At 48.1% G+C, this 24,026-nt stretch overlaps 2 protein-coding genes across 2 annotated transcripts in view; both read right to left on the bottom strand.

Moving 5' to 3' along the window:
* Positions 1-555: 555 nt before the first annotated feature.
* emd (emerin) lies at positions 556-5,309 on the bottom strand. The gene is made up of 7 exons (XM_068598129.1): positions 5,107-5,309; positions 4,596-4,674; positions 4,004-4,099; positions 3,163-3,212; positions 3,060-3,067; positions 2,264-2,323; positions 556-1,622 (listed from the first exon to the last, which is right to left on the bottom strand). Exons 2-7 carry the CDS (start codon positions 4,672-4,674, stop codon positions 1,346-1,348), a joined length of 570 nt encoding a protein of 189 aa, XP_068454230.1. The 5' UTR covers positions 5,107-5,309; the 3' UTR covers positions 556-1,345.
* Positions 5,310-8,119: 2,810 nt separating this feature from the next.
* Positions 8,120-24,026, bottom strand: part of flna (filamin A, alpha (actin binding protein 280)) — a 44,222-nt gene continuing 28,315 nt past the window's right edge. The window contains exons 25-49 of the mRNA XM_068597726.1: positions 23,779-23,941; positions 22,980-23,140; positions 22,507-22,674; positions 22,251-22,374; positions 22,017-22,173; positions 21,718-21,907; positions 20,916-20,939; positions 20,091-20,338; positions 18,418-18,492; positions 17,662-17,761; positions 17,442-17,582; positions 17,235-17,363; positions 16,886-17,059; positions 15,978-16,139; positions 15,687-15,890; positions 15,440-15,592; positions 15,195-15,317; positions 14,495-14,761; positions 14,037-14,174; positions 13,827-13,942; positions 11,352-11,484; positions 11,061-11,237; positions 10,758-10,976; positions 10,467-10,664; positions 8,120-9,561 (exon numbers count right to left, since the gene is read on the bottom strand). Coding sequence (XP_068453827.1) covers positions 9,377-9,561; positions 10,467-10,664; positions 10,758-10,976; positions 11,061-11,237; positions 11,352-11,484; positions 13,827-13,942; positions 14,037-14,174; positions 14,495-14,761; positions 15,195-15,317; positions 15,440-15,592; positions 15,687-15,890; positions 15,978-16,139; positions 16,886-17,059; positions 17,235-17,363; positions 17,442-17,582; positions 17,662-17,761; positions 18,418-18,492; positions 20,091-20,338; positions 20,916-20,939; positions 21,718-21,907; positions 22,017-22,173; positions 22,251-22,374; positions 22,507-22,674; positions 22,980-23,140; positions 23,779-23,941 — 3,929 coding nt within the window. The 3' untranslated portion in view covers positions 8,120-9,376. The remainder of the gene's footprint in view (positions 9,562-10,466; positions 10,665-10,757; positions 10,977-11,060; positions 11,238-11,351; positions 11,485-13,826; positions 13,943-14,036; positions 14,175-14,494; positions 14,762-15,194; positions 15,318-15,439; positions 15,593-15,686; positions 15,891-15,977; positions 16,140-16,885; positions 17,060-17,234; positions 17,364-17,441; positions 17,583-17,661; positions 17,762-18,417; positions 18,493-20,090; positions 20,339-20,915; positions 20,940-21,717; positions 21,908-22,016; positions 22,174-22,250; positions 22,375-22,506; positions 22,675-22,979; positions 23,141-23,778; positions 23,942-24,026) is intronic.

Below are 24,026 nucleotides of genomic sequence, written 5' to 3'. Positions count from 1 at the left end.
TTTAATGGTGACAAGCTTTTATGCATCCATGTGACCATCGACCACCACCTCCATTCAGATGTTCAATTCAAGTCAACCAATCACACGGCAGAACTTCCACAGGCCAACAGACTGTCGCAGTGCGCTTTCCTCCAGTGTTATTAGTGCTATATTGTTTCTGTTCAACTGTTAGATTGATGGAATAGAGCTCTGCAGGAATGAGGCCTAACACCTGGGCATGAGCTCCAATTCCCTCGTCTCAAAGTCTTTTTAAAAAAAAAGTTTTTTATGGCATAAAATACATACTTCTCTTGTTAATTGTGACCCTTTTACATGTCTCTAAAAAGCTGATTGCAAACAAGTGTCTAAATGAACGTAGCTGAACATCCAGTTCACTTGAACGTTTGATGCCTCATAGTTTGTTCTGTGATAATCACAAATCCAATGGATTGACCTACAAAAATACATCCTGTGTTGTAAAGGAATTCATGACTTCATATTTGAGTGTTGTATGTCTGGAAAGAGGCTGCTTATCTGTTCATACTCTTACTTCCACCACATTAACGTTTTAAACACTTTATTTCATTAGTTTGTATTCATCAAGACATGCAGACAACTCCAGCTGTTGGTTGTAGTCTGGACGTCACGAGGACACAACATGTTCTCAGTCTGTTGTGCTTCACGACATCAAATCAAATGCAAACATCCACATAAAGGACAACAATGAAAGAGGAGAGGAGGATTCTTTATTTCTCTTCTTGTCAATAAACCAAACTATACTCAACTCTGCTGGAAATAGAAATCTTTACTGGCTCAAAAATGTTCCTCACTAAAACAGAAGGAAATGGAGCATTTATTGGGGCATGTTTTCAGCAGTGCAGTAAGACACATTCAAAGTAAACTACACGGTGTGTTTTCATGTGACGTGATTTAAACAGCTTTTGGACAACAATGAGCTCTCTCTAAATTAATATATATATATATTTTTAAATTATGTATATTTGACTTATTTATTTATTTGACTTGGAATACGTGAACTGAAGCGAGCAATCCGTGGCCTTTGAAAGATAAACTATATAAAGAAACAATTTCATAACGTGAAGGACACAAGATGAATTTAAAACAAATGAAAAGAATCAATAATTCCTCGTTGGTCAGGCGGGGGGACGGGGTCCTATCGACATCATGTAATTGTGGCAACATGGCGACAGAGAGCAACATGATGATCAGGTTTTGGATAATTTGTCTGGTTGTGTTCAATTCATTGACATGGTGACACTAAGAAACAGAGAGCGTTTAAAAGACGATGGAATGTGGTCAAACTGTGTGTTCTCTCTGCCGATGGACGTCCTCACAACCAATCAGATCACTGCATGTCAGAGGGAGCCTCTTCACTCTTCATCACATGGCAGTAGGCGTAGTAGAGGGCTGCTGCTAACACAGTTAGCAGCAGCAGCCGGGACAACTTCCACATGCAGCCTCCGGACCTCGCCGGCTCCCGGGCCCTCGCCGGCTCCCGGGCCCTCGCCGGCTCCCGGGCCCTCGCCGGCTCCCGGGCCCTCGCCGGCTTCCCGGACCGCGCCGGCTCCCGGGACCGCGCCGCGCTGTGATTGGCTGTTCTGTTGGCGATCTGGACACGGGGCCTGAAGCACAGGACGGAGAGCATATTTATTATTAATAATAACATTAAGGTTACTCAAGGCATTTTACATGGGAAAGACAATCAATAGAAGCAACAACAATACAAACAAGAGCGATGACATCACAGTAAGAAACAAAAACACAGTTAACAACACAGTAAAGCAGATTAGATTCATGAGTTTTAAATGCTGGGGTGATGTGGTCTCTGGTGGAGAGAGGGAGGGGCGTAGACGGCGATGTTTTTATAATGAAAGAAGGCGGTTCTTGTGGCCCCGAGGGTACAGATGTGTGGGGAGGCAGGAACAGAGGTCATCGATGCAGAGGGAGAAGTTGTGGTGCGATTTTGTTTTGTTTTAGTGATTTGGGGCTGAGGATGATGATGGGGATGATGAGGATGATGAGGAAGACGATGAGGAAGATGAGGAGGAGGAATGAGGATGTTGATGAGGATGATGAGAATGATGGAGATGTTGATGAGGATGATGATGATGGAAATGATAAAGGGGATGATAATGGGGATGAGGATGATGGAGATTATGATGGGGGATGATGAGGATGATGGGGATGATGAGGATGAGTTGCTGTTGAGGTTACTCCTGGTGATGAACTGTTTTGCTCAAACACGGTTAGCTAACACACTCACTCTAGCTCTTGGTCCGATTCCTCGTCGTCATCTGGCTCTATGTTGCCTCTTCGTTTCAGCCTGAATGGAAGAAGATTTTACACCTGAATTCATTTTGATATCACTATCAGTGAGTAACCCACAGTGCAGTAAAGTACACCGAGCAGAGCATCCCCAACGAGCACGTAGCAAAGTCAATTTCGGGACATTTTCTACCTGTTGGAACTGCCATTCACGTTTCCGTCATGTTACCATTACAAAGTTGGCATCCTGACGTTGACATGTTAGCATGTAGCATGTTAGCATGTAGCCGCTAACATAGCTGTGGACTCTTGTGACTAGGACCCATCAGTGTTCCGTACATTCACGCGCTCGCCATCGGTGTTTTCACCAGGATGGAGGGAAGTCCTTTCAGCATTTGATAAAGGGGATATTGACTTGATTGTCAAATACCTGTTGATACTAAACACTGGGTATTTGTGAGTGTGTGTCTTGAATTCATTTAGATCAGCAACTTTACAGTTTGTGATAGAAACGTGTGTGCAGAATGCAGCAATACGTGGCTGGGTTCTTTCAGAGCTCTCCGGAAAGGAAAGCTAAGGGTTACCGTACTGTCGAGACAACTACGCGTTGAATGATTGACACACACAGACACACAGTCAGGGTGTGTGTTCAGGAGTGTGTAGGGCCGCGAGTAATCCAACAGCTGAGAGCAGAAACAGTCACATTTGCGTCCCTGAACAAGATTTGATGTGTCTGGAAAGTAATAGAGTGTGTAAGTGTGTATGTGTGTGCATGTGTGTGTGTGTGTACTCACATGTCAGGCTCTTGTCCAACCTGTTGAATGAAAGCAGGACAGTTTGAGAGATAGTTTATGTCATATATGGTAGTATAGAGGACCATGGAGGAACACAGGAAACCACATAAGGACTCACCGGACTGTGGTATGTGATGTAGGTAATTTCCTCCGCTGTAATGGAAAAAATGACACATAAGCACATTTTGACATAAACATTTAGAAATGAAGCGTGAACACTAGATGGCAGGTGAGAGCTCCCGCTGATGTGGTTTCTGGTTCATATTTACACCCTGGCCTGTAATTCTCACAGATTTATTCTGAAGCATCACAACAGGCAGGAAGAGGAGTGTGTTCAGGTCGGGAATCAAGATGACTTTTACTCCAGCAGTCCACAGTTAAATACCACTTATTTATCAGATTTATTTTGACATGCGTTTAAATGAAGCTTCCAATGTCTCTGCTCATAGTTTGAGGCGTTGTTAGCAACCCTTAGTGGAGATCAGATATTCTCCAAGATAGACTTCTCGACAGCCCAACAGCAGGTGTTACTGGATGATGACTCAAATAAATACAGTAACATCAACACCCACAGAGGGTTGTTTGTGTATAACAGACTTCCTCCTGATAATGTCAAAGAGCTTTAGGCTTTTTTTAGGACTTCCAGTTATCCAACACCATGCTAGACGGGGAGGAACAACCCTGTGCTTTGCCATACATGCCATTTTTGGGGTTTTTGGGGTAAGAGGACACAACAGCAGGAGCCAGGAGGCCCCATCAGAGTGGGCACCCAACTTGACCCTCAGGCTGGACTGGCACTTTCCCAGTGGGTCGACATAATTGTATTTTTGGGGTTTTGTTGTCAACAGCGCATAAAACACAAACACAATTCAGAAGTGTCTGCGTGGCGGTTCTACACACGGACATGTATAGAGCCACACATGAAGCAGGCTGAGAGCGCCTACCTTCCTCCCTGTAGTAGGTCCTATCAGACGAGGGGGCCACTGCAGCGCTCGCCATGGCCTCTTCCAGCTTCTTCTCATACAGCTTCCGAGTGGAGCCTATGTTCACAGAAATACATTAACAGTGCTTCAATATGCTGAACGCAGTCAAGAAAAATATGCAAAATATGACTCGTCTGCATCGTCTAGGTGTTGGAAAACATGTTGAGAATATATTCAGGGATTCCATCATGTGAAACGTTAAAATAAAAAACGGTTTGAATTCATTTGTGAACAGTCTGGGCTCGTATTTGGACTGATGCAATTTTTTTAGTTTGGTCAATTTACGCAACTGCAATGTTGTTGTTTTTTTAATAAAGCATCAATATGTGGTTAAAGTTTAGACTTTCAGCTTTATTTCAATGGGAATAAGAAAAATATGCCATCAACCGTTTTGGAACTACAGTCTTTTTTTACAGTTCCCCACATTATCAGAGGGGAACTAGGTGCCTACAATGGGTCCATGTCTGATGTCATACTCATAAAGTAGAGACCTGTCTTACCCATGATGGGTCCATGTCTGATGTCATACTCATAAAGTAGAGACCTGTCTTACCCACGATGGGTCCATGTTTGACGTCATACTCAGCAAGCAGCTGGCTGATCTCCTCATCACTTTTCTCACTCAAAGACATCTTGGGGACATGAAAAGAGACAGATCAGATAGACATGAAAACAGAAGGAGAGACACACACACACACAAACAGACAGACACAAACAGACACACACAAACAAACACACACACACACACACACAGCCCTGAAAGGGAGAAAGGGGCGGAGACTCGTAAAGTCTGCTCGAGCAACTGGACTCTGCGGCTTGAAAACGTCAAAGAAAAACGTTCTGAGCGCGAACTACTTTACATAGTTTACAATATAATAATAGCACTTCGACGCTAAAGCCATCACTCTTACGAGACTTTATTCGCTACACATGCTGCCGAGTTAAAAGAGCAGAGATCTTGGCGGTTTGCTGTTATTTGTATACAGAATATGGCGCGAGCATCAAACGCAAGTGATTCAAAAAAAGAGGAATCGATAGATCTGAAATGAGATCCGGTCACTCACCTTTAAAAAGGACGCGAGTTGTGGGGGTGAATGCGCGTGAGAGCAGGACGAGGCGCGGAGGCGGAGCCGCGGAGGGTGGACTCATATCCGGACGACGGACCGCGGCACACCTCCGATACTACGAGGAGGAACTCAGGGTTCTGCTGGCACACCTCCGATACTACGAGGAGGAACTCAGGGTTCTGCTGGCACACCTCCGATACTACGAGGAGGAACTCAGGGTTCTGCTGGCACACCTCCGATACTACGAGGAAGAACTCAGGGTTCTGCTGGCACACCTCCGATACTACGAGGAGGAACTCAGGGTTCTGCTGGCACACCTCCGATACTACGAGGAGGAACTCAGGGTTCTGCTGGCACACCTCCGATACTACGAGGAGGAACTCAGGGTTCTGCTGGCACACCTCCGATACTACGAGGAGGAACTCAGGGTTCTGCTGGCGAAGGAACGATGGCTGAGTTCCATTTAGCTGCAATGGGTTGAGCCTCGGAGCATCGTGTAGTTGCTGTAAACAGCACGCTGTTCTACTGCAGCACTTCTTCTGTAAAGACCTTATATGTGTAAATAAAGTGATGTAAAGTTCCCCATAAAGAGATCCACACTACATTCTGATAGAACATGACAGTGGCCTATATGGAGAGAAGATGTATTTCCAGGATTTGAGGACATAGACCATACCTCTAGATGGACCTTTTTGATGGGCATGGAGTCTTCAGACCTTGAGATGGACCTCTTTGATGGACATGGGGTCTTTAGACCTCTAGATGGACCTCTTTGATGGACATGGAGTCTTCAGACCTCTAGATGGACCTCTTTGATGGACATGGAGTCTTCAGACCTCTAGATGGACCTCTTTGATGGACATGGGGCCTTAAGACCTCTAGAAGGACCTCTTTGATGGACATGGGGCCTTAAGACCTCTAGATGGACCTCTTTGATGGACATGGGGCCTTAAGACATCTAGATGGACCTCTTTGATGGACATGGGGCCTTTAGACCTTTAGTTGAGGGATCCTCCTGTTCCCTTTGCTCACAATCCAGGAACAGCACTCAGGACAATCCTATTTATTACTTCATTGACATTTCTTTCTGTATCTAATACCGTTCTTGTACATACTACCACCTGTTGTACATATACCGTATATGTATAGTGTTTTCATATTATTTATTATTATTACAGTGTTTTTCATTTCCTAAACTGTTGACTCTGTGTTTGGACTGTTGGTGTAGGCACGAATGGCAAATAAAAAACCTTGATTATTTAATAACACACTTTATTTTAATGCTTTTTCATGGTACTGTGTAAATGCATAGTACCTCAACAACCACACCTTCATTATGATTAGAAGTATTAGTGGCTAATTGATAATCATTATTAGTATTGAGTAGAAACATGTACTGACTAGAGAGAAATCATACAATGTATTTATGTTTTATGCAGTTGAATATGTGGTTCTCTTCACAGATCATATACACCTATGAAGAGAAATCAATTCATAAATCAACAGCCAAATGTCTGCAGAAGCTAACGTCGTACCCTTGCTTCTCTTTTAGGAAAGAGAAGTTCTCCTGGGTTCCTCAGAGTGTGTCCTGCTGCTCTCTGCTGGGTAATCCTCTTGAGATCCTAATCACTGGTTCTTAAAGATGACATTACATTTAGCTGACGCTTTGATCCAAAGCGACTTACAATAAGTGCATTCAACCGCGAGTACCAACTCAGAAGAACAAGAATCAGGAGAGTACAATTCCTTCAATAAAGTCAAACTACAAAGTGCTATCAGTAAGAGACATCCGAGTGCTACTAAAGTGCTCCTAGTGTTGGCAGCTGTTTGGATAATAATAGATGGAGGCTGGGCTCCTTCCAGGTGTTTCATCTCGGCCCTTTGCTGCACTTCAACCCGTCTCTACAGCTACAACTCTATAGAATAAAATAGGAAGGAATCAAAAGTCTTCTTTAAAAAAAAGGCAAACCTTTAGATTGTGAAGATCATCCTCATCTTCATCAGGACCACAGTTGCTTGCATCTTCAAATAAATACTTCTGCTTACTCCGACACTGTGACAGTCGCCCATCACAGTGGGCCCGCGGCCATTAGCCCCACCTGTGTGGCCATGTGGCCATGTAAGGGCTTCTCCTGCCAGTGCAGCGACACCACCGGTTTAAACAGGTTATTGTCACTTTCCTGATGAACGACATCGTGCCAGCAGGTGGGTTTTTAACCACTTTTCCGAAAAGGACTGATTGTGTCTCTCATCACTCGTGATGGGCTCAACCGCAATATTCACTTTAAAAATACTTATTGGAAAGGAATAAAGTTCTTTAATTACAAATATGTTGTCACCAACTACAGTAGGAATGTACATTTTAAAATGATTCATTTAATTAAACCAACTTCCCAAGAAATGTTTCTGAATCCTGTGGATTTTGTTTCTTTGTTCAAAATATTTGAATGTTTAACATGTTGGGATCAATGTGAAACATCCAACGTTATTTTACAGACATTTATTAATATTACTTTAACTAAAAATCAAGAATGAGAAGAGTCCTTACTGAAGTCCAAATGTTCAGAACAAGAAAAAGTCACCGGGACCATCATCATATTTATTAATAATAATAATACAATGCCTTGAAGGCCAGTTTTTGACTTCTATATTTATGCACTTTTCTTTTTCACATCAGACTTAAAGACTAATCCCAAAAGGTTCTTCCTGAGGCATTGAGACTGTTGACGTCATGAGAACTAAAGGCTTCATGAAAGGTTGGCCTGCGGCGCCCTCTGCAGGAACAACGGGAGTCAGGCCTAATAAGGAGTTGGGAGTTTTCCAGGCAGGGCGTTGGCCCACGCTGCAGTAATGTGGCGACTCCCTGAAGCTCAGCGGCACCAACGCTGAGGAAGTGCTGCACATTTAGATGGAAACACATTGGATTGAACTCTGCGGTTTTACATTTGTCATGTTTAGAATCTTCATTCAAAGTTCAAGTTCACAAAACAAACCATTGGATTGACAGAAAAATAGTTAGACAACTTTATTGTGTATCAAAATACTGTCTTACAAACACTTTAAAGCCTTTTTTTTATTTAGGACAAGATCTTTTTTTTGTTCTGAAGATAGACTATGCACAAAGCGAGCTGGAAGGACAAGGGGGGGGGAGGGGATAAAAACACTGAGCAGAAAACAAAGCAACAGCTGTTCTCTTTTGTTTTTTGGTCGATCAGGACGTGACTAAACCCCACAACATCGTCTTCAGCCCTTCGGTCCAGCACAACGTTAGAAACTTCCCTTTTTAAGAACCTTTTGTTGTATATGAGAAAGCTCCAGACTCAAGGTGAACCACAAGCGCATCGCACACGTCAGTGTTGATGTTTGTGTCTGAATCGGACGCTTTCTGTGGCAAAAGAGGTTTTACAACCCATTGGACATGCGGATCACAGGTTGTGTTGCAGTGGTGTTGAGAGCACGTGACAAACCACCACTAAGCTACCGTGAAATGTGTCTTTCTCTGCTCACATCGTCCCTCTTTTCTCACTTCCTTATTCTCATCCATATCACGGCTTTAAGAGCAGCAGTGCCTGAAGCTGGAGCCCACTGGCAGCAGGTCAAACAGCCGTTAAAGAGCGTCATGAAACGTGCTGCAGCGGGCTGAACCAGTGCCGAGCACTCGCAGTTAGAAGCAACAGTTCATCAGACTTTTATACGGACAATTCAAGACCTCGCGTCAAATGTTTCGCCTCACGCGGGTCAGGAAGCCCCTTACTTCGGTTCGAGACCTGCGAGTGTTCATATAAAACTAAATCCATCCTTTTTGAATGCAAGCGAAGCTCCTCCAGTGTAAACCGTAACCTTCCATCCAAAAGCTGGGCTCAGCGGGCTGCTACGCTACGCTAAGCTATCATTGTGCACGAGTACAGACACATATGCTAACGGTAACTCATGCCTATGACTGAGAATGTAAGAACAAAAAGAAAAGAAAAATAGAGCATCTCAAGAATAAAACAAGGGTCGGAGACATTGATCAGACAGAGAGCATTACGTGTCCATGCATTCATCTTTGGAAGATTCAGGACTAAAATATGGTGATAAAACACAGAAATCTGGCTGAGGGTAAACACTGAAGCGGGACTTTGTTTTCTACTTGGTTAAATAGTTTTAAGACACAAAAAAAAAAGCCAGAAATCTTAATTTGTAACAGGAGAGGGACTTGTAAACAATGATGGTTAGACTAGATAGAGCTTCAGTTGCGTTAAACAGTGGTTTGGGTTGGTGGCTGTCAGACAGTGATGTGGTAGGGGCTGCCGGGGATGTGCTCGTCTCCCCACTTCACCACCAGGATGTACTCGCCCTTCTCTTTCAGCTGGTAGCTCACGTTGTACAAGCGGTTGCCCAAATGCTTCACCAGGATCTCCTCACAGGGGACCTTGGGACCGTCCACGCCCACCAGCAGCATGTTACGACCTGCGGAGAGAGAGAGAGCAGCGAGGATGACGCCGGGCGGAGGTAAGGCCTGTGGGGAAATCACACGCATGGCCGTGTGTGTGTGTGTTTGTCTGTCCACAGCTATTCGCTGATACTACTGGACCCATCAGCCTCATCTTTTAAGCGCTCCTTTATGACGGCACGCTCAAGGAGATTCACTATTTCATGGACTGTTTGCGTCATTGGCGGCTGGCAAATCCCTCTTAACTCAGCTAATCAACAACTACTTCAGTATCAAAAGACATTTTGGATAATTGGCGAGACCAAAAAGAGGGAAAAAAAAGCCTTACGCACTTTGTTGTGGCTCAAAAACGGACATATATTAAAACATTTGCTCTCATGTTGAACCGAAGCATCTGCAGATTCATTCTATACCCGACACGGCTATTATTATGATGAACAACTCCCTGTTTATGTTATATTTCCCGCATCTTGACTGTAAGGGAGTCGGGAGAATCAACTCCCATGTTTAATATCACATTACCCATGAGCCTCAGCCGGCGTTGCCATGAAGATTCAATTCAGTTCATTTTGTGTAGCTCAAAATCACAAATGATCCTCGGAGGGCTTTACAATCTGTACACATAACATCCTGTGCCAGGACCTCACATTGGATCAGAAACTCCCCCAAATCAAGATAGTAAAAAGCCTTTCACAGAGAGGAAAAGGAAGAAACCTTCTGGTCCATCAGAGGAACAAATCAGAACGGTAAAAAGTTAACCGACTTAAACTGCAGATTAAGTTTTTCTTTAACTTCTGCCTGCACTCCCAGTGGAGAAAATGAAAGTTAAGAGACGCTAAATGTTTCGATGGACAGATACGAGTCCCTCCATTGGCCAGATGAATTCCTTGTGGAGGGGAAAAGGCACAGGAGAAACACACACCTGCTTTGCTGCAGTCAACGCTGAAGCTGTTCTTCTGGCCCATGAAGGCCTTGCTCAGGCCCTGGCCCTTGGCCAGGACCTTGCTGGCATCTGACTTGGTGGGAGCTCCCTGCTGAGAACAGCTGATGGCCCGGGTCAGAGGGTCGACCATGACAGAAGAGGTCTCGTGCATGCTGTGGCTGGACACCAGCTTGGAACCTGGCAGATGGAGGAGAGAGAGAGAAAGTTGATCTCGGGGGCGTTTCCCTTCAGTTTTGAGCTCGCTGTGGAGAAATAAAACTCGTCGCTCACCAGTGATCTTGGCCTTGAAGGGGCTTCCAACGATGTGGTAGGGCCCGCCGTATTTGATGGAAATCAGGTAGTTGCCAGGCGCCATCGGGGTGTATGTGACCCTGTAGCCCTCGGGGCACTCCACGCAGTCCATCTTCACCTTGGAGGGCCCGTCGATGGTCACGGCGAGCGCGCCAGGGCCCGCTTTGCTCGTGTTCACCACAAATTCACACGCAGTTCCTGGGGAGGCGCACGACAGGAGGTTTGAGGCGAGCTCGGGGGCACCATGCGAGGTTTAGGAGGCTTGGGAGGGCAGTACGTTACCTGTGGTGCCTCCCTCCAGTCCTGCCCCGTAGGCAGACACCATGCCAGGGTCTCCGGCCTGACCCGTTTCTCCCACTCGGATCTTAAATGGACTGCCGGGGATGTGGCTTCCATTGAACTTCACATCAATCAGATAGAGGCCGTTCTCTCTGGGGATGAACCGGACTGCATACTTATCTAGACACATGAAAGGGGGATGAGGGGTGAGGCACAATGTGTTCATGTCCAGCAACGCATCAACGGGCCCCTCAGTGTGCTCCAGAGGACTCTGGACCCCGTCCCCGCGGTTACCTTGGTCTATCTCAGTGACGCAGCACTCCTCCAGGGCTCCAGATGGGCTGTGCACCTTTGCGTCGATCGCCCCCTTCGCTCCGTTCAGGCTGACGGCAAACGACGCCGGCTGGTTCACCTTCAAACCCGACTCCTGCTCGACAACACACACTGACACACTCAACACTGCATCACCGCTGCGCAACAGACAAATGACTCTCGGCCGCTGATGAACGCCACAAACGACTGATGCGGTCCACGTGAAGGCATCGGGATCCCACATGAAACACACACGGTATGAAACACACACACACACAGTATGAAACACACACACAAAGTATGAAACGCACACACAAAGTATGAAACACACACACAAAGTATGAAACACACACACAAAGTATGAAACACACACACACACAGTATGAAACACACAGTATCAAACACACACACACACAAAGCATGAAACACACACACACAGTATGAAACACACACACAGTATGAAACACACACACAGTATGAAACACACACACACAGTATGAAACACACACACACAGTATGAAACACACTCACACACACACAGTATGAAAGACACAGTATGAAACACACACACACAAAGTATGAAACACACACACACAGTATGAAACGCACACACAAAGTATGAAACACACACACAAAGCATGAAACACACACAAAGTATGAAACATACACACACAGCATGAAACACTCTTTATGAAACACACACACAGTATGAAACACACTCACACACACACAAAGTATGAAACACACTCACACACACACAAAGCATGAAACACACACATACACACAGCATGAAACACACACATACACACAGCATGAAACACACACATACACACAGCATGAAACACACACAAAGTATAAAACACACACACACAGCATTAAACGCTCACACACACACACACACACAGAGTATGACACACACACACACACACAGTAAGGCATCCACACACCTTGTGTTCATCTTACCTGGAGGTTGCTAACAAGGCTAAAGAGGAGGGCTGTGCAGAGGAGAGCAACGGGAAAGAACAGAGAAGAAGAAGAAGAAGAAGAAGTGACCTCTCTTTAGCGAGAGGCTCATCTGTGAGTGTTGAGCATGAGGAGTGTGTGTGCAGGTGAGGAGTGTGTGTGCATGGGAGGAGTGTGTGTGCATGGGAGGAGTGTGTGTGCATGGGAGGAGTGTGTGTGCATGGGAGGAGTGTGTGTGCATGGGAGGAGTGTGTGTGCATGGGAGGAGTGTGTGTGCATGGGAGGAGTGTGTATGCAGGGGAGGAGTGTGTGTGCAGGTGAGGAGTGTGTGTGCAGGGGAGGAGTGTGTGTGCAGGGGAGGAGTGTGTGTGCAGGTGAGGAGTGTGTGTGCAGGGGAGGAGTGTGTGTGCAGGGGAGGAGTGTGTGTGCAGGGGAGGAGTGTGTGTGCAGGGGAGGAGTGTGTGTGCAGGGGAGGAGTGTGTGTGCAGGTGAGGAGTGTGTGTGCAGGGGAGGAGTGTGTGTGCATGGGAGGAGTGTGTGTGCAGGGGAGGAGTGTGTGTGCAGGTGAGGAGTGTGTGTGCAGGTGAGGAGTGTGTGTGCAGGGGAGGAGTGTGTGTGCATGGGAGGAGTGTGTGTGCAGGGGAGGAGTGTGTGTGCATGGGAGGAGTGTGTGTGCAGGGGAGGAGTGTGTGTGCAGGTGAGGAGTGTGTGTGCAGGGGAGGAGTGTGTGTGCATGGGAGGAGTGTGTGTGCAGGGGAGGAGTGTGTGTGCAGGTGAGGAGTGTGTGTGCAGGGGAGGAGTGTGTGTGCAGGGGAGGAGTGTGTGTGCAGGGGAGGAGTGTGTGTGCAGGGGAGGAGTGTGTGTGCATGGGAGGAGTGTGTGTGCATGGGAGGAGTGTGTGTGCATGGGAGGAGTGTGTGTGCATGGGAGGAGTGTGTGTGCAGGGGAGGAGTGTGTGTGCATGGGAGGAGTGTGTGTGCATGGGAACACACTGCTGATGGATGGAAGGCAGCGTTCCAACAGGGGAAGAAAGAAATGGATGAAAAGTCATAGAAATGATGGTGAATTAACATTTTGATGAAATCGTTGTTATAATTTTGACGTTTACTTGTGTGTGTATCTAATCATCATGTAGAAGATAAATAGGTGGAATAAAACATTTAAAAAGCTCATTTTTTATTCCATCTATTGTTGTGGCAGCAGAGTTCTCTGAGAGGAGAGGCAGAGAGGAAGAAGAGCCCATGGCAGACCTCTTTAACCCTTTAGCGCCCCCTGGTGTCTCTTTGAGAGGAGGAGGCTGTTGGCAGCCTTTAGAATGAGGCACGAGAAACACACACAGTCCTCTAGTATCCCAGAAGCCCTTGCACTGCCTAACAATGCAGCAGCAGCTGTTCCATGACAACCTGTACAATTGTGACCAAGTCTAAAAGATATCTATTGCTGCTGCTGCATTGTAGGCGGAGCCGCGGCCTGGCGTGTGTCTCAGAGCCGCACCTGAAGACTGGCAACAGTGAGGCGGCGGGCGTCATCGGACGGCGAGGCCACGGGCACGACGAAGGGGCTGTCGGGGATGTGCTCGTCGTTGAAGCGGATCGACACCTCGTAGTCTCCTACAGGAGAACGGACGTCAGTCACAAACTCAACGCAAACCGGCGGCACACACAGAAGCACCTCCCCCCCCCCTTCCCCCGTCACGCCGCTCACCGGGCTCCTGCACCATGTAGGACACGCCGCTGGACCCGTCCTTGCGGTCCTCGAAGGCGATTTCGGCCTTGCTCGGCCCCTCCACAGCGATGCTGAGGCCTCCGGCGCCAGCTTCCCTCGTCCAGATGCTGAACTCAGCTGCACAACACACACACACACACGCACACACACACACACACACACACACACACACACACACACACACACACACACACGAGTCAGGTACGCGTGTAGAAGACACAGGCTGCACCAACAAGGATGAACTCTTAAACTAGTTTTAACTAGTTTAACGAATCGCGGGTTAAAATTAAGATGTGCGTCACATCACTGATTAAGTATGAAGCAGTTTAAACCGAGATTTACTAACCCTAGATTAACTCTACACCAGGATCAACTTAATCCATGTTGGTGCTACCCATCCAGCCACAGAGACCAGTAACCCGGCCCCCCACACCAACCTGGCACTCCCGCCTCCGCTCTCTCCAGGCCCGGCCCTCCGGCACGGACCTTGTGAGCCCCGCCCTCTCCCAGGGGGCCCACGGTGAACTGGAAGGGGCTGCCGGGCACGTGCGCGCCGTTGTATTTCACGCACACGGTGTGCACGCCGGTCTCCGTGGGGACGAAGCGGATGCAGTAGGTGTTGTTCTCGCCCTCCATGATGTCGGCCTTGTGGACCTGTCCCGACGGGCTGGTCACCTGGGCCGTCATGTCCGCTATGCTGATCTCTGGAGAGGCCGGGGGCATTGAAAGCACGTCAAGTATTATGCACCTTTTGAACTTTGTAGAAGAACTCTGCTGTCAGAAATCAAAGGAAAGCTAAAGTTAGCCTCCAGAAGCTAGTGGTCAGAAATGGTAAATGGACCCGTACTTGTATAGCGCTTTTCTAGTCGTCCGACCACTCAAAGTGCTTTAACACTACATGACATCATTCACCCATTCACACACTGATGGGAGGAGCCACCATGCAAGGTGCCACATCAGCATCATCAACCTTTCATACACCGTAGGCGCAGCTACGGGAGACATTTTAGGGTTAAGTGTCTTGCCGAGGGACACGTCGACGTGAGCTAGCGGCGCCGGGGATCGAACCGCCGATCCTCTGATTGAAAGACATTCCTGCTCTGTCCACAGAGAGGCGCATTACGAGCTCACAAGTACCTGGAATCTTGAGGCTGAGGTCACACTGGCTGCCGACGTTGGCGACCGACGCTGCTCTCCTCTTCCTGGTGATGCTCTCCTTCATCCTGCCCTCCCCCGTTACCTTCACTGTGAAAGCACTCCCTACACACACACACACACACACACACACACAAACAAGAGGTTTGGACTTGCCATGCTAGCATCAATGCGTCCCTGAGCAGAGACACTGGGACACATCTGGAACAGCGTCTGTCTTTAAGCACCTGGCACGTGTTGGTCGGCAAACTTGATGTTGATGATGTAATGTCCGGGTTCGGTGGGGCAGTAGGTGACCTTGCAGGTGCCGTCCTCCTGGTCCTCGGTGTTGATGTCCACTTTGCTGGGCCCCTCGATGGACAGGCTCAGGCCGCCGTAGCCTTTTAGTGCGGAAGAAGCACAAGAGAGACAACTGATGTGAAATCTGGATAGCCGACAAAGAAATGTCGCCATTTTTATTCATCCAGCGCGTACCTGCTTCGCGAGTGTCGATGATGAACTCGGCGGGTTCAAAGGTCCGGGCCTCGTTCAGGCCCGGTCCGCTCACGCGCACGCGGCTGGCGTCGCCGATCTCCGATTGGTTGATCATGACGGAGATGGGGCTGCTGGGAATATGGCGGCCGTTCTTCTTGATGTTCACAAAGTGCTCTCCGATCTCCTTGGGAACAAACGAGATGCCTGTGACAGACAGATGCATATATTAGCAGGAGGAGGGCTGAAAGAAGGATGAAGGGGCGGGGCCTCATCTTCCACCAGACAGCTCACCAACATGTCCGTTACGCAGCATCTTCAGCAGGCAGGGCTCCTCGCGGCCCGAGGGCGTGGTCAGGGAGGCGGTCAGCTGGCTGAGGTCAAACTCCCCGATGTCCAGCGGGATGTCTGCGGCCGAGCCCACCTTCAGCTGGGACATCCTCATGGAGTCATCCCCTGAGGACACCGAGCACACGCTGCTTCATCAACCCATTAAGCTTTGAAACCAGCTTTAGAACCAGCTTTGAAACTAGCTAGAGAACCAGCTAGAGAACCAGCTACAGAACCAGCTAGAGAACCAGCTAGAGAACCAGCTAGAGAACCAGCTTTGGAACCAGCTTTGAAACCAGCTTTGGAACCAGCTATGGAACCAGCTATGGAACCAGCTAGAGAACCAGCTAGAGAACCAGCTAGAGAACCAGCTAGAGAACCAGCTTTGGAACCAGCTATGGAACCAGCTATGGAACCAGCTATGGAACCAGCTTTGAAACTAGCTATGGAACCAGCTTTGGAACCAGCTATAGAACCAGCTTTGGAACCAGCTTTGAAACTAGCTATAGAACCAGCTATAGAACCAGCTATAGAACCAGCTTTGGAACCAGCTATAGAACCAGCTATAGAACCAGCTATGGAACCAGCTATGGAACCAGCTTTGAAACTAGCTAGAGAACCAGCTTTGGAACCAGTGGACCAGGGAGTTGTTCTTGTGGGCTCCCATGCGTGCAGGCATTAGTTTAAAAAGGTGCAATGTGAAAGATTTATTCTTGTTTTGAGTTCTCTATTCTTGTTTTGGGTTTCTTCATCTTTGGCTGCTCGTGCTCACTGTGGCCATAACTCAAATCATTCATAAATGCTGATGGCCAGAGCTATGCTGCCGAAATGGTGGACTTGGTATTCGAGGATCCGAGGACAGGTGGTGTTACCTGTGATCCGGGCAGAGAAGGGGCTGCCGGGGATGTGCTTGTCGTTGTATTTGACCAGGATGCTGTAGTCTCCGGGCAGGACGGGCAGGTAGGACACGGTGCAGGTCCCATCCTGGTTGTCGACACAGCTGATGTCTGCCTTGGAGGGACCCTCGATGGCCAGAGACAGACCTCCTTTAAGGACACCACGTGAGCAGAACGGGTTTACTGGGATGGAGTTACTGTTTCCACATCATGCCATGCTATGTACGCTAATACACTTGTGGTTCTATTTGTATTTTTCTTGGATCACATCCAAAGAACTCAAATAAAGACAAAGACAAATAGATGACAAACAGTCAGTACGGACCCTCCCCGGCATCTTTCGTGTTGACCGTGAAGACGGCGGGCTTGTTGACGGTCCCGTGGATCAGGCCTGGGCCGTAGGCGCTCACATTACCGCTGTTCATGTAGTCCACATAGAACTGCAAGGGACTTCCTGCGAAGGACAACAGAGAGAACAAGAAGGATGTCTCCTGCACGCTCAACGTCATCGGTTCCTGTTGAACGCTCGTACCAGGGATGTGGATGCCGTCGTATTTGATGTCCATCTCGTGCAGCCCGGCCTCCGTGGGCGCGTACTTGACGGTCACAGTGCCGTCCTTGTTGTCTGTGATGTCGGGCTGGGCCACCTTGCCCGATGGCATCCGGACCTCCCCTTCATCAGAGGACACACGCTTTCAGTGAGACTCGGGCGCCATTGCTAAAGCTCGTGCTCATCGTGGAGCGCCGCTTACCCGTGATCTCGCCCTTCTGGATGGTGAATGGGATGACCAGGTCAAACGGCCTCAGCCCCGCCACATCCAGACCGTTCATTCCCATCGGTCTGTCGGTCGCCTAGGAGACAAGAGGGCAGAGGTCAGACGTGCAGCCCGCGGAGACGGTGCCGGTTGCAGTCACGGTAGGCGCCAGGGGTAAAGGTTCCCAAACACCAACACACACGATCACGAGATGAAAAGATGACAATGGTGGTCATGGTCAGGGGGACGACACAAAACTGAGAGAGGACGAGATGAGGACAAGAACACTGCGAGGTCAAGGGAGGATGACAAAGCACAGGTGGCCATTTTGTAAAATGTGGCACGGCTGACGCGCCCACATTGATCCTTCTCAAAATGGCTTTTGTAGACATGGAGCACTGCTGAACAGACGCACAAGGGTTCATGCTACATGTTTCATTCCCAAATAGTTGCCATGTTGCTGAATACAATCTGTGTGCACACGTTTGGCGCGGCAACACTCGGGAGAAGAATATCATTTTATGGTTTTATGGTTTTATTGTGCGGCTCTGTTGCACTGTCCATGTGCTGAAGAAATCCTTTATGAGCTGGAGGAAAGAAGAAGTTCCCTCAGAGGTAGAAACACCTGCAAAGAGACAGCAGACACTGATGCAGGCGGATGAAAGGAGGCTGCGATGATGACGTGGAGGAGAGAAAAAGGAAGACAATGAGCTGAGCGGAGGGATGAGAGGCTGAGGCAGAGGTTTTAGGTACCCAGGGCTGTTGAGCGTAGTACTGGGGCATTTGGCTCTGCTGCATGAGCTGGTCTGATGGAGCTCCTTCCAGCGCCTGAGGGGTTGGGGGAGGTAAGGGTTGTGTAGGGGAGGGAAAGGGTCAAAAAGATGGAAAGGGATTGGAGGGAAATAAAACAGCGGTCAGAGTGAATTAGAAAACGTCTGTCGCAACCAGGACCCAACCACGGAGCTTCTGTGGATAGAAACAGCATCAAGGAGCGTTGGTCCAAGCGGCATCTCTCACCACTGTTCCACTACACAAACACAGCCCAGTGGATTCATCCCTGTGGAGTCCTGGTACATCTTCATGTCCTGTCAAAACCCTGCTGGTCAACATCAGCTGAGGCCTTGCTCTAAACACTGCCTTGAAGGGAACGTATTGCTACAGGAAGCAATACTGCTGGGGCTGGAACAGAAATGTTCCTCTGCTTTACCTTCTAACATTCAACTCCAGAGCGCTGTGCAGGCGAAAGCCCAAAGGGATTAAAAAATATTTATAAAATAGTTTCACTACAGGTTTTTATCTCATGAAGAATTTTGCTTCAATCCAGATTTGTTGGCGTTCAATCAGAGTCTTTAACCAGAGTCTGTAGCCAGAGTCTGTAGCCAGAGTCTGTAGCCAGAGTCTGTAGCCAGAGTCTGTAGCCAGAGTCTGTAGTCAGAGTCTGTAGCCAGAGTCTGTAGTCAGAGTCTGTAGCCAGAGTCTGTAGCCAGAGTCTTTAGTCAGAGTCTTTAGTCAGAGTCTTTAACCACAGTCTGTAGCCAGAGTCTGTAGCCAGAGTCTGTAGTCAGAGTCTGTAGTCAGAGTCTGTAGCCAGAGTCTGTAGTCAGAGTCTGTAGCCAGAGTCTGTAGCCAGAGTCTGTAGCCAGAGTCTGTAGCCAGAGTCTGTAGTCAGAGTCTGTAGTCAGAGTCTTCTATGTTCATTCTTCTTAAAGGCAGTTCATAACTCATATGTCTCATGTGTTCAGACGATTACTAAAAGCTCGATGTGAAGCTTTCCTGCGAGACACAGCACAACTCTTCAGAGCTAAAGTATGGACTCACATCCAAGTGAAGGAACCGAATCTAAGAGCCAATATGATCAGAATCCCAACGCATTCATTCACTGTCCAACAGTAATGTCAACAGAGACTACAGAGCTGAAACTAGAGGTTAACAGATATAGTCCCTCACACACATTTTAAAGGAGAATAATATGATGCTGTGGCTTTTTTGGTCGACATCACTAGACACCTGAATTAACTGGATTTAAAGCTACAGGGCAAAGACAATTAAGTTAACCTTTATTTTTGTAAAATTAGTACTTTAAGATAAAGATGTTTCAAAACCTTTCAGTAATGTGTTTTCCACCATTGTTAGATGCAGGCCTTATTGTAATAGAGAGAAGAGTATTATGTATTATTAAAGTATTTATAATTCATCCAGTTATTTGAAAACTAGTTATAAATATTGTTATTGATATGTCTTTCATGCTGACATTAAAACAACTTCTGGCTTCTTTAATACTTATATAGAGTTATACGTGCTGCGATGCTTTGGACCCTTAAGAGGACATTTTCTCAGACTGGACTGTTGAACACTAGTTGAATGCCCGGCTGCAGACGGAGCGTCTGTGCTGTCTGTAAATGAAAGTCTGGATGCGCAGCACTCACCGTGACCTGGAAGGGACTGTTAGGGATGTGCTCCCCTCCGAAGCGGACGCAGATCACATACTCGCCAGGCTGCGGCGCCGTGTAGAAGATGTCGAAGGTCCCGTCCTCGTTCTCAACCACGTCCACGTCGAGCTCCGCCCCCTCGGGCGTGCACACGCTGCACGTCACTTTGCCTTTCCCCGCGGCCTTGGCGTCCACAGTGATGACCGTCTGCTCGCCAATCTGGATGGTTGGACCGACGCCAGCGCCTGAAGAAAAGGTCAGAGGTGAGATGTAGAATTATCACGCACACGCGCACACACACACACACACACGCGCACATTAGCATGCACATTATTCCAGGATCATGAGACCAGGAGGACGCTACATGAGATCTTGTTATTTCCATCTACTGTTTCTTGTTACAATGACTCATAGGTTATTATCGTACAGTTCCCCATGTAGAACTGAAAGCTGGATTAGACATTCCACCATGCCCTCCTCTGTTAGTCCATTAGTCTGTCCAATCGAAAATGAGAGCCGGAGAAGAAGACAAACAGTTATGACAGAGAAGAGGAAGGAAAGGCCCTGGGGGAGAGCGACAGGAGGAGAGCTAGAAGAAGAGAGGGAATGGGATATCATGTTGAAAGCTGGTGCCACTATCCTCCATGCTGACAGGAGAGAGAGAGAGAGAGAGAGAGAGAGAGAGAGAGAGAGAGAGAGAGAGAGAGAGAGAGAGAGAGAGAGAGAGAGAGAGAGAGAGAGAGAGAGAGAGAGAGAGGGAGAGAGAGAGAGAGAAGAGGGAGAGCAGGTCCTCTGCATTACAAAGTCGTTCAATAGTCTTACCTAAACCGTGACCGCCGATTGAGACTGATAAAAAGGAACGGTGAGAAGCAGGGGAGCGAGAGAAAACAAGTGACAAATAAAAGACAGTCAGGTGGGGGTGGGGGAGGTGGGGGCAGTAACTGTGCTCCAACACTCGAAAACAAACGGTGATGGTGGAGTGTGAAGCAGGGAGGATGTGTGTGTGTGTGTGTGTGTGTGCACATGTGTGTGTGTGTGTGCATGTGTGTGTCTGTAGCAGGGAGTGTAACTAAGGAGCACAGCGTGAGGAACACAACATAACAATGCATTTCACAATCGATGTATTCCCATTTTGCAATCTCACAGATGTGAATGGGTATGGACTCAATAGAGAAGCTGTTTCCCCTTTCATGCGAGTCTTCATGCTAAGCTAAGCTAAGCATGTTGCAGCCTCAGCACTAATTAAATCACAGATATGAGAGTGGTATAAACCTCCTCATGAATCGACTCCTCTGATTGGATAGAAGTCTGTGCTGCATGTGGAGAGAGAGCTTCAACACATGAAGCATAGACTTCTATCAGTACTTTTGGTTTCAAGCCTGTTTTTTTGCTGGCCAAGATAAGCATCCCTTTTTATATCACAGTTAGCCTGAAGCCCAGCGCCAGTACCATTATGCTAACAGCACCTGGCGGTGCCGGACCGAGCTTCATCCCCATCCAGTAATTCTCACAAAACAAACTAAATCATATAAAATGATTGCCACCTCTCCGAGGTCAAAACTAAATGCATGAGTTCATTTTTTCGAACGTGTGTACGAGCAGTGGTGTGACGTCCTGTACACACCTGTGACAGTGCACTTGCTGGCGTCTCCAGTGGGCAGGGCTCTGATGCGGTAGGGCGAGTACGGGATCTCATCGCCGCCATACTTAATGAGGATGGTGTATCTGCCGGTCATGTCCGGCACGTAGGACACCAGATAGGTCCCGTCATGGTTGTCACGGATATTGGCCTTCTTCGGCTTTCCCTCCGGGTCCTGCGGCGAGGACCAAAGTGACCAACGTTAAAAAGACAAATGAAAACAAACCGGCAACCAAAGCATGTGTGCATCATTTTCGGGATTTGCACCACATGCGAGCACTCACAGTGATCTGAACCGCCAGCAATCCCTCGCCTGCGTCCTTGGCGTCAATGGTGAACTCGACGGGCAGAGAGGCGGGCACCCCGGTGGTGTTGAGGCCAGGTCCGCTGGCACGCACCTTACTGGCATCGTGGGTGGGGAGCACCTTTACCTTGTAGGGGCTGACAGAGGGACAGATGAACACAAACACCCCGGCGGGAGACTCCGTGTCCGTTCAAAGTGCTTCTGTGCGCATTACCTGCGTGGGATCTCCTCGTCAGCATACAACACATTGATGGAGTAGGGTCCCTCTCTGGTGGGAACATAGTTGACTGTGTGAGTCTGGTCACTGTTGTCCACCACTTCCACTGGCTCCACCACACCTAAAAACACACAAAACAAGTTCAATACCTGCGTGTTAAAAGTCTGTCAATTCTTACTTTTTGGATGTAACCATCAGAAAATACCAGCTTTAAAAATCGTGAATCTGCGGAAACGTTAGAACACACACTTACCTTTGGGTCCTTGTACTCGGACCTGCAGTGGGGCAACTCCAGCTTTGGAGGCGTCCACTGTGAAAGCCTGGGGGATGTTGGCTCTGACGTTGTTCCCCAGACCTGGGCCCTGGCACTTCACCTTGGTACTGTCCACGGTGTCACTGACTGGCACAGAGAACGGACTACCTGCACACACAAGCGCAGAGAAGATACAACGTTAACCTGTCCTTTCAGATTAGCAAAAGCGAATTATAACATTGAAAAAAAAAATCCAATTTCTCCTCTCGTTTAGTCAAAAAGGTCTTGCTGTGACTCTTTAGACTGACACTTTGAGAAACACAAAACAACACAACAGTCGTCTACTGTCCTGAACTAATGTTTTCATGTGAATGCGACCAGATCATACTAAACTAGCTCACTCTTTTAAACCGTGAAACATCATGGCACTACAATGGAAATGTCTGTTTGACACCGCTTAGGTCGTCCCGTACCTTTGATGGGCTGTCCTCCGTAGGTGATGTTGAGGTTGTACTTGCCGGTCTCGTACGGGATGTACTCCACACTGCAGCTGCCATCCTTGTTGTCAGTGCAGGACATTTTGGCCTCTGACGGGCCCTCCATTGCCAGACCAAGACCGCCAGTACCTGCTCCGCTGCAGAGGGAAGACAACGGACGGTGAAGATACAAGCAGGACACACACTTCAGTGACATTTGTCTTTTCCACTGTGAGCTCTTCCGAAGTCCTGTTTCCCCCGAAAAAGCTCCCGGTAGTTTTTTTTTTCCCGGACTACTTTTCAAGGAACTAAACGGTTCCTTCAGTCGTTGTCAGTGTTTCCACAGCAGTCTAAAAACCAGCAAAGATGAGTCAAACGAGTCGGCTGACCTATGAGGAAGCAACATGCCATGGGCCCGTTTCATCTAAACGCAGAAACTATCTAATGCTTTTATCTCACTGTGACGCCAGTTACTACTGAAAATAGGTTTTCCTTCTCCGTCTTTTAAGAAATGAATCGAGAAGCCGACAGCAAAGCCTAACTTTAATTTTAATGTTATCAAACACTAAAAAGCTCTCCCCCTTAAAGAGTCTGGAGTCACTACCACAGTACTTCTTGCTGGGAGCCAGTTGAAGATCCGGCCTGCAGACTCCTCCCTGAAAGCTCCTGTACTTTCACAAACAGCTCCGAGGCCTTTTTCAGGGCGCGACATGTTCTGAAACTTAACTTCCATCCTGGTTCCTCGTCCCTGGGGGACCTTGAAAAGGGATTTGAGTGAACGCCTTGTCTCTCTTACCGGGTTTCCACAGTGAACTTGTTGGGCTTGTTGGTGATGCCGCATTTCAGGCCAGGACCGTGCACCCGGACGCGAGCTGGATCACAGCCCTCAGTGACGGCGACACGGAACGGACTCTTGGGTACCGGAGAGCCGTCGTAGCAGACCTCCACACTATGCGGGCCTGAGGACGTCACACAACACGAGGTCAGCGGTAAGCAGGGAGTGACAAACCTGCAACACTCGGCACACATCGTTCTGCTCCAGCT

The sequence above is a fragment of the Clinocottus analis genome, unplaced genomic scaffold (genome assembly GCF_023055335.1).
Source record: "Clinocottus analis isolate CAN_PGR_092001 unplaced genomic scaffold, fCliAna1.0.p SCAF_4, whole genome shotgun sequence".
Lineage (NCBI taxonomy): Eukaryota > Metazoa > Chordata > Actinopteri > Perciformes > Cottidae > Clinocottus > Clinocottus analis.
Note: the sequence above shows the minus strand (reverse complement) of the source record. Positions and strands in the feature narration are given on the sequence as shown.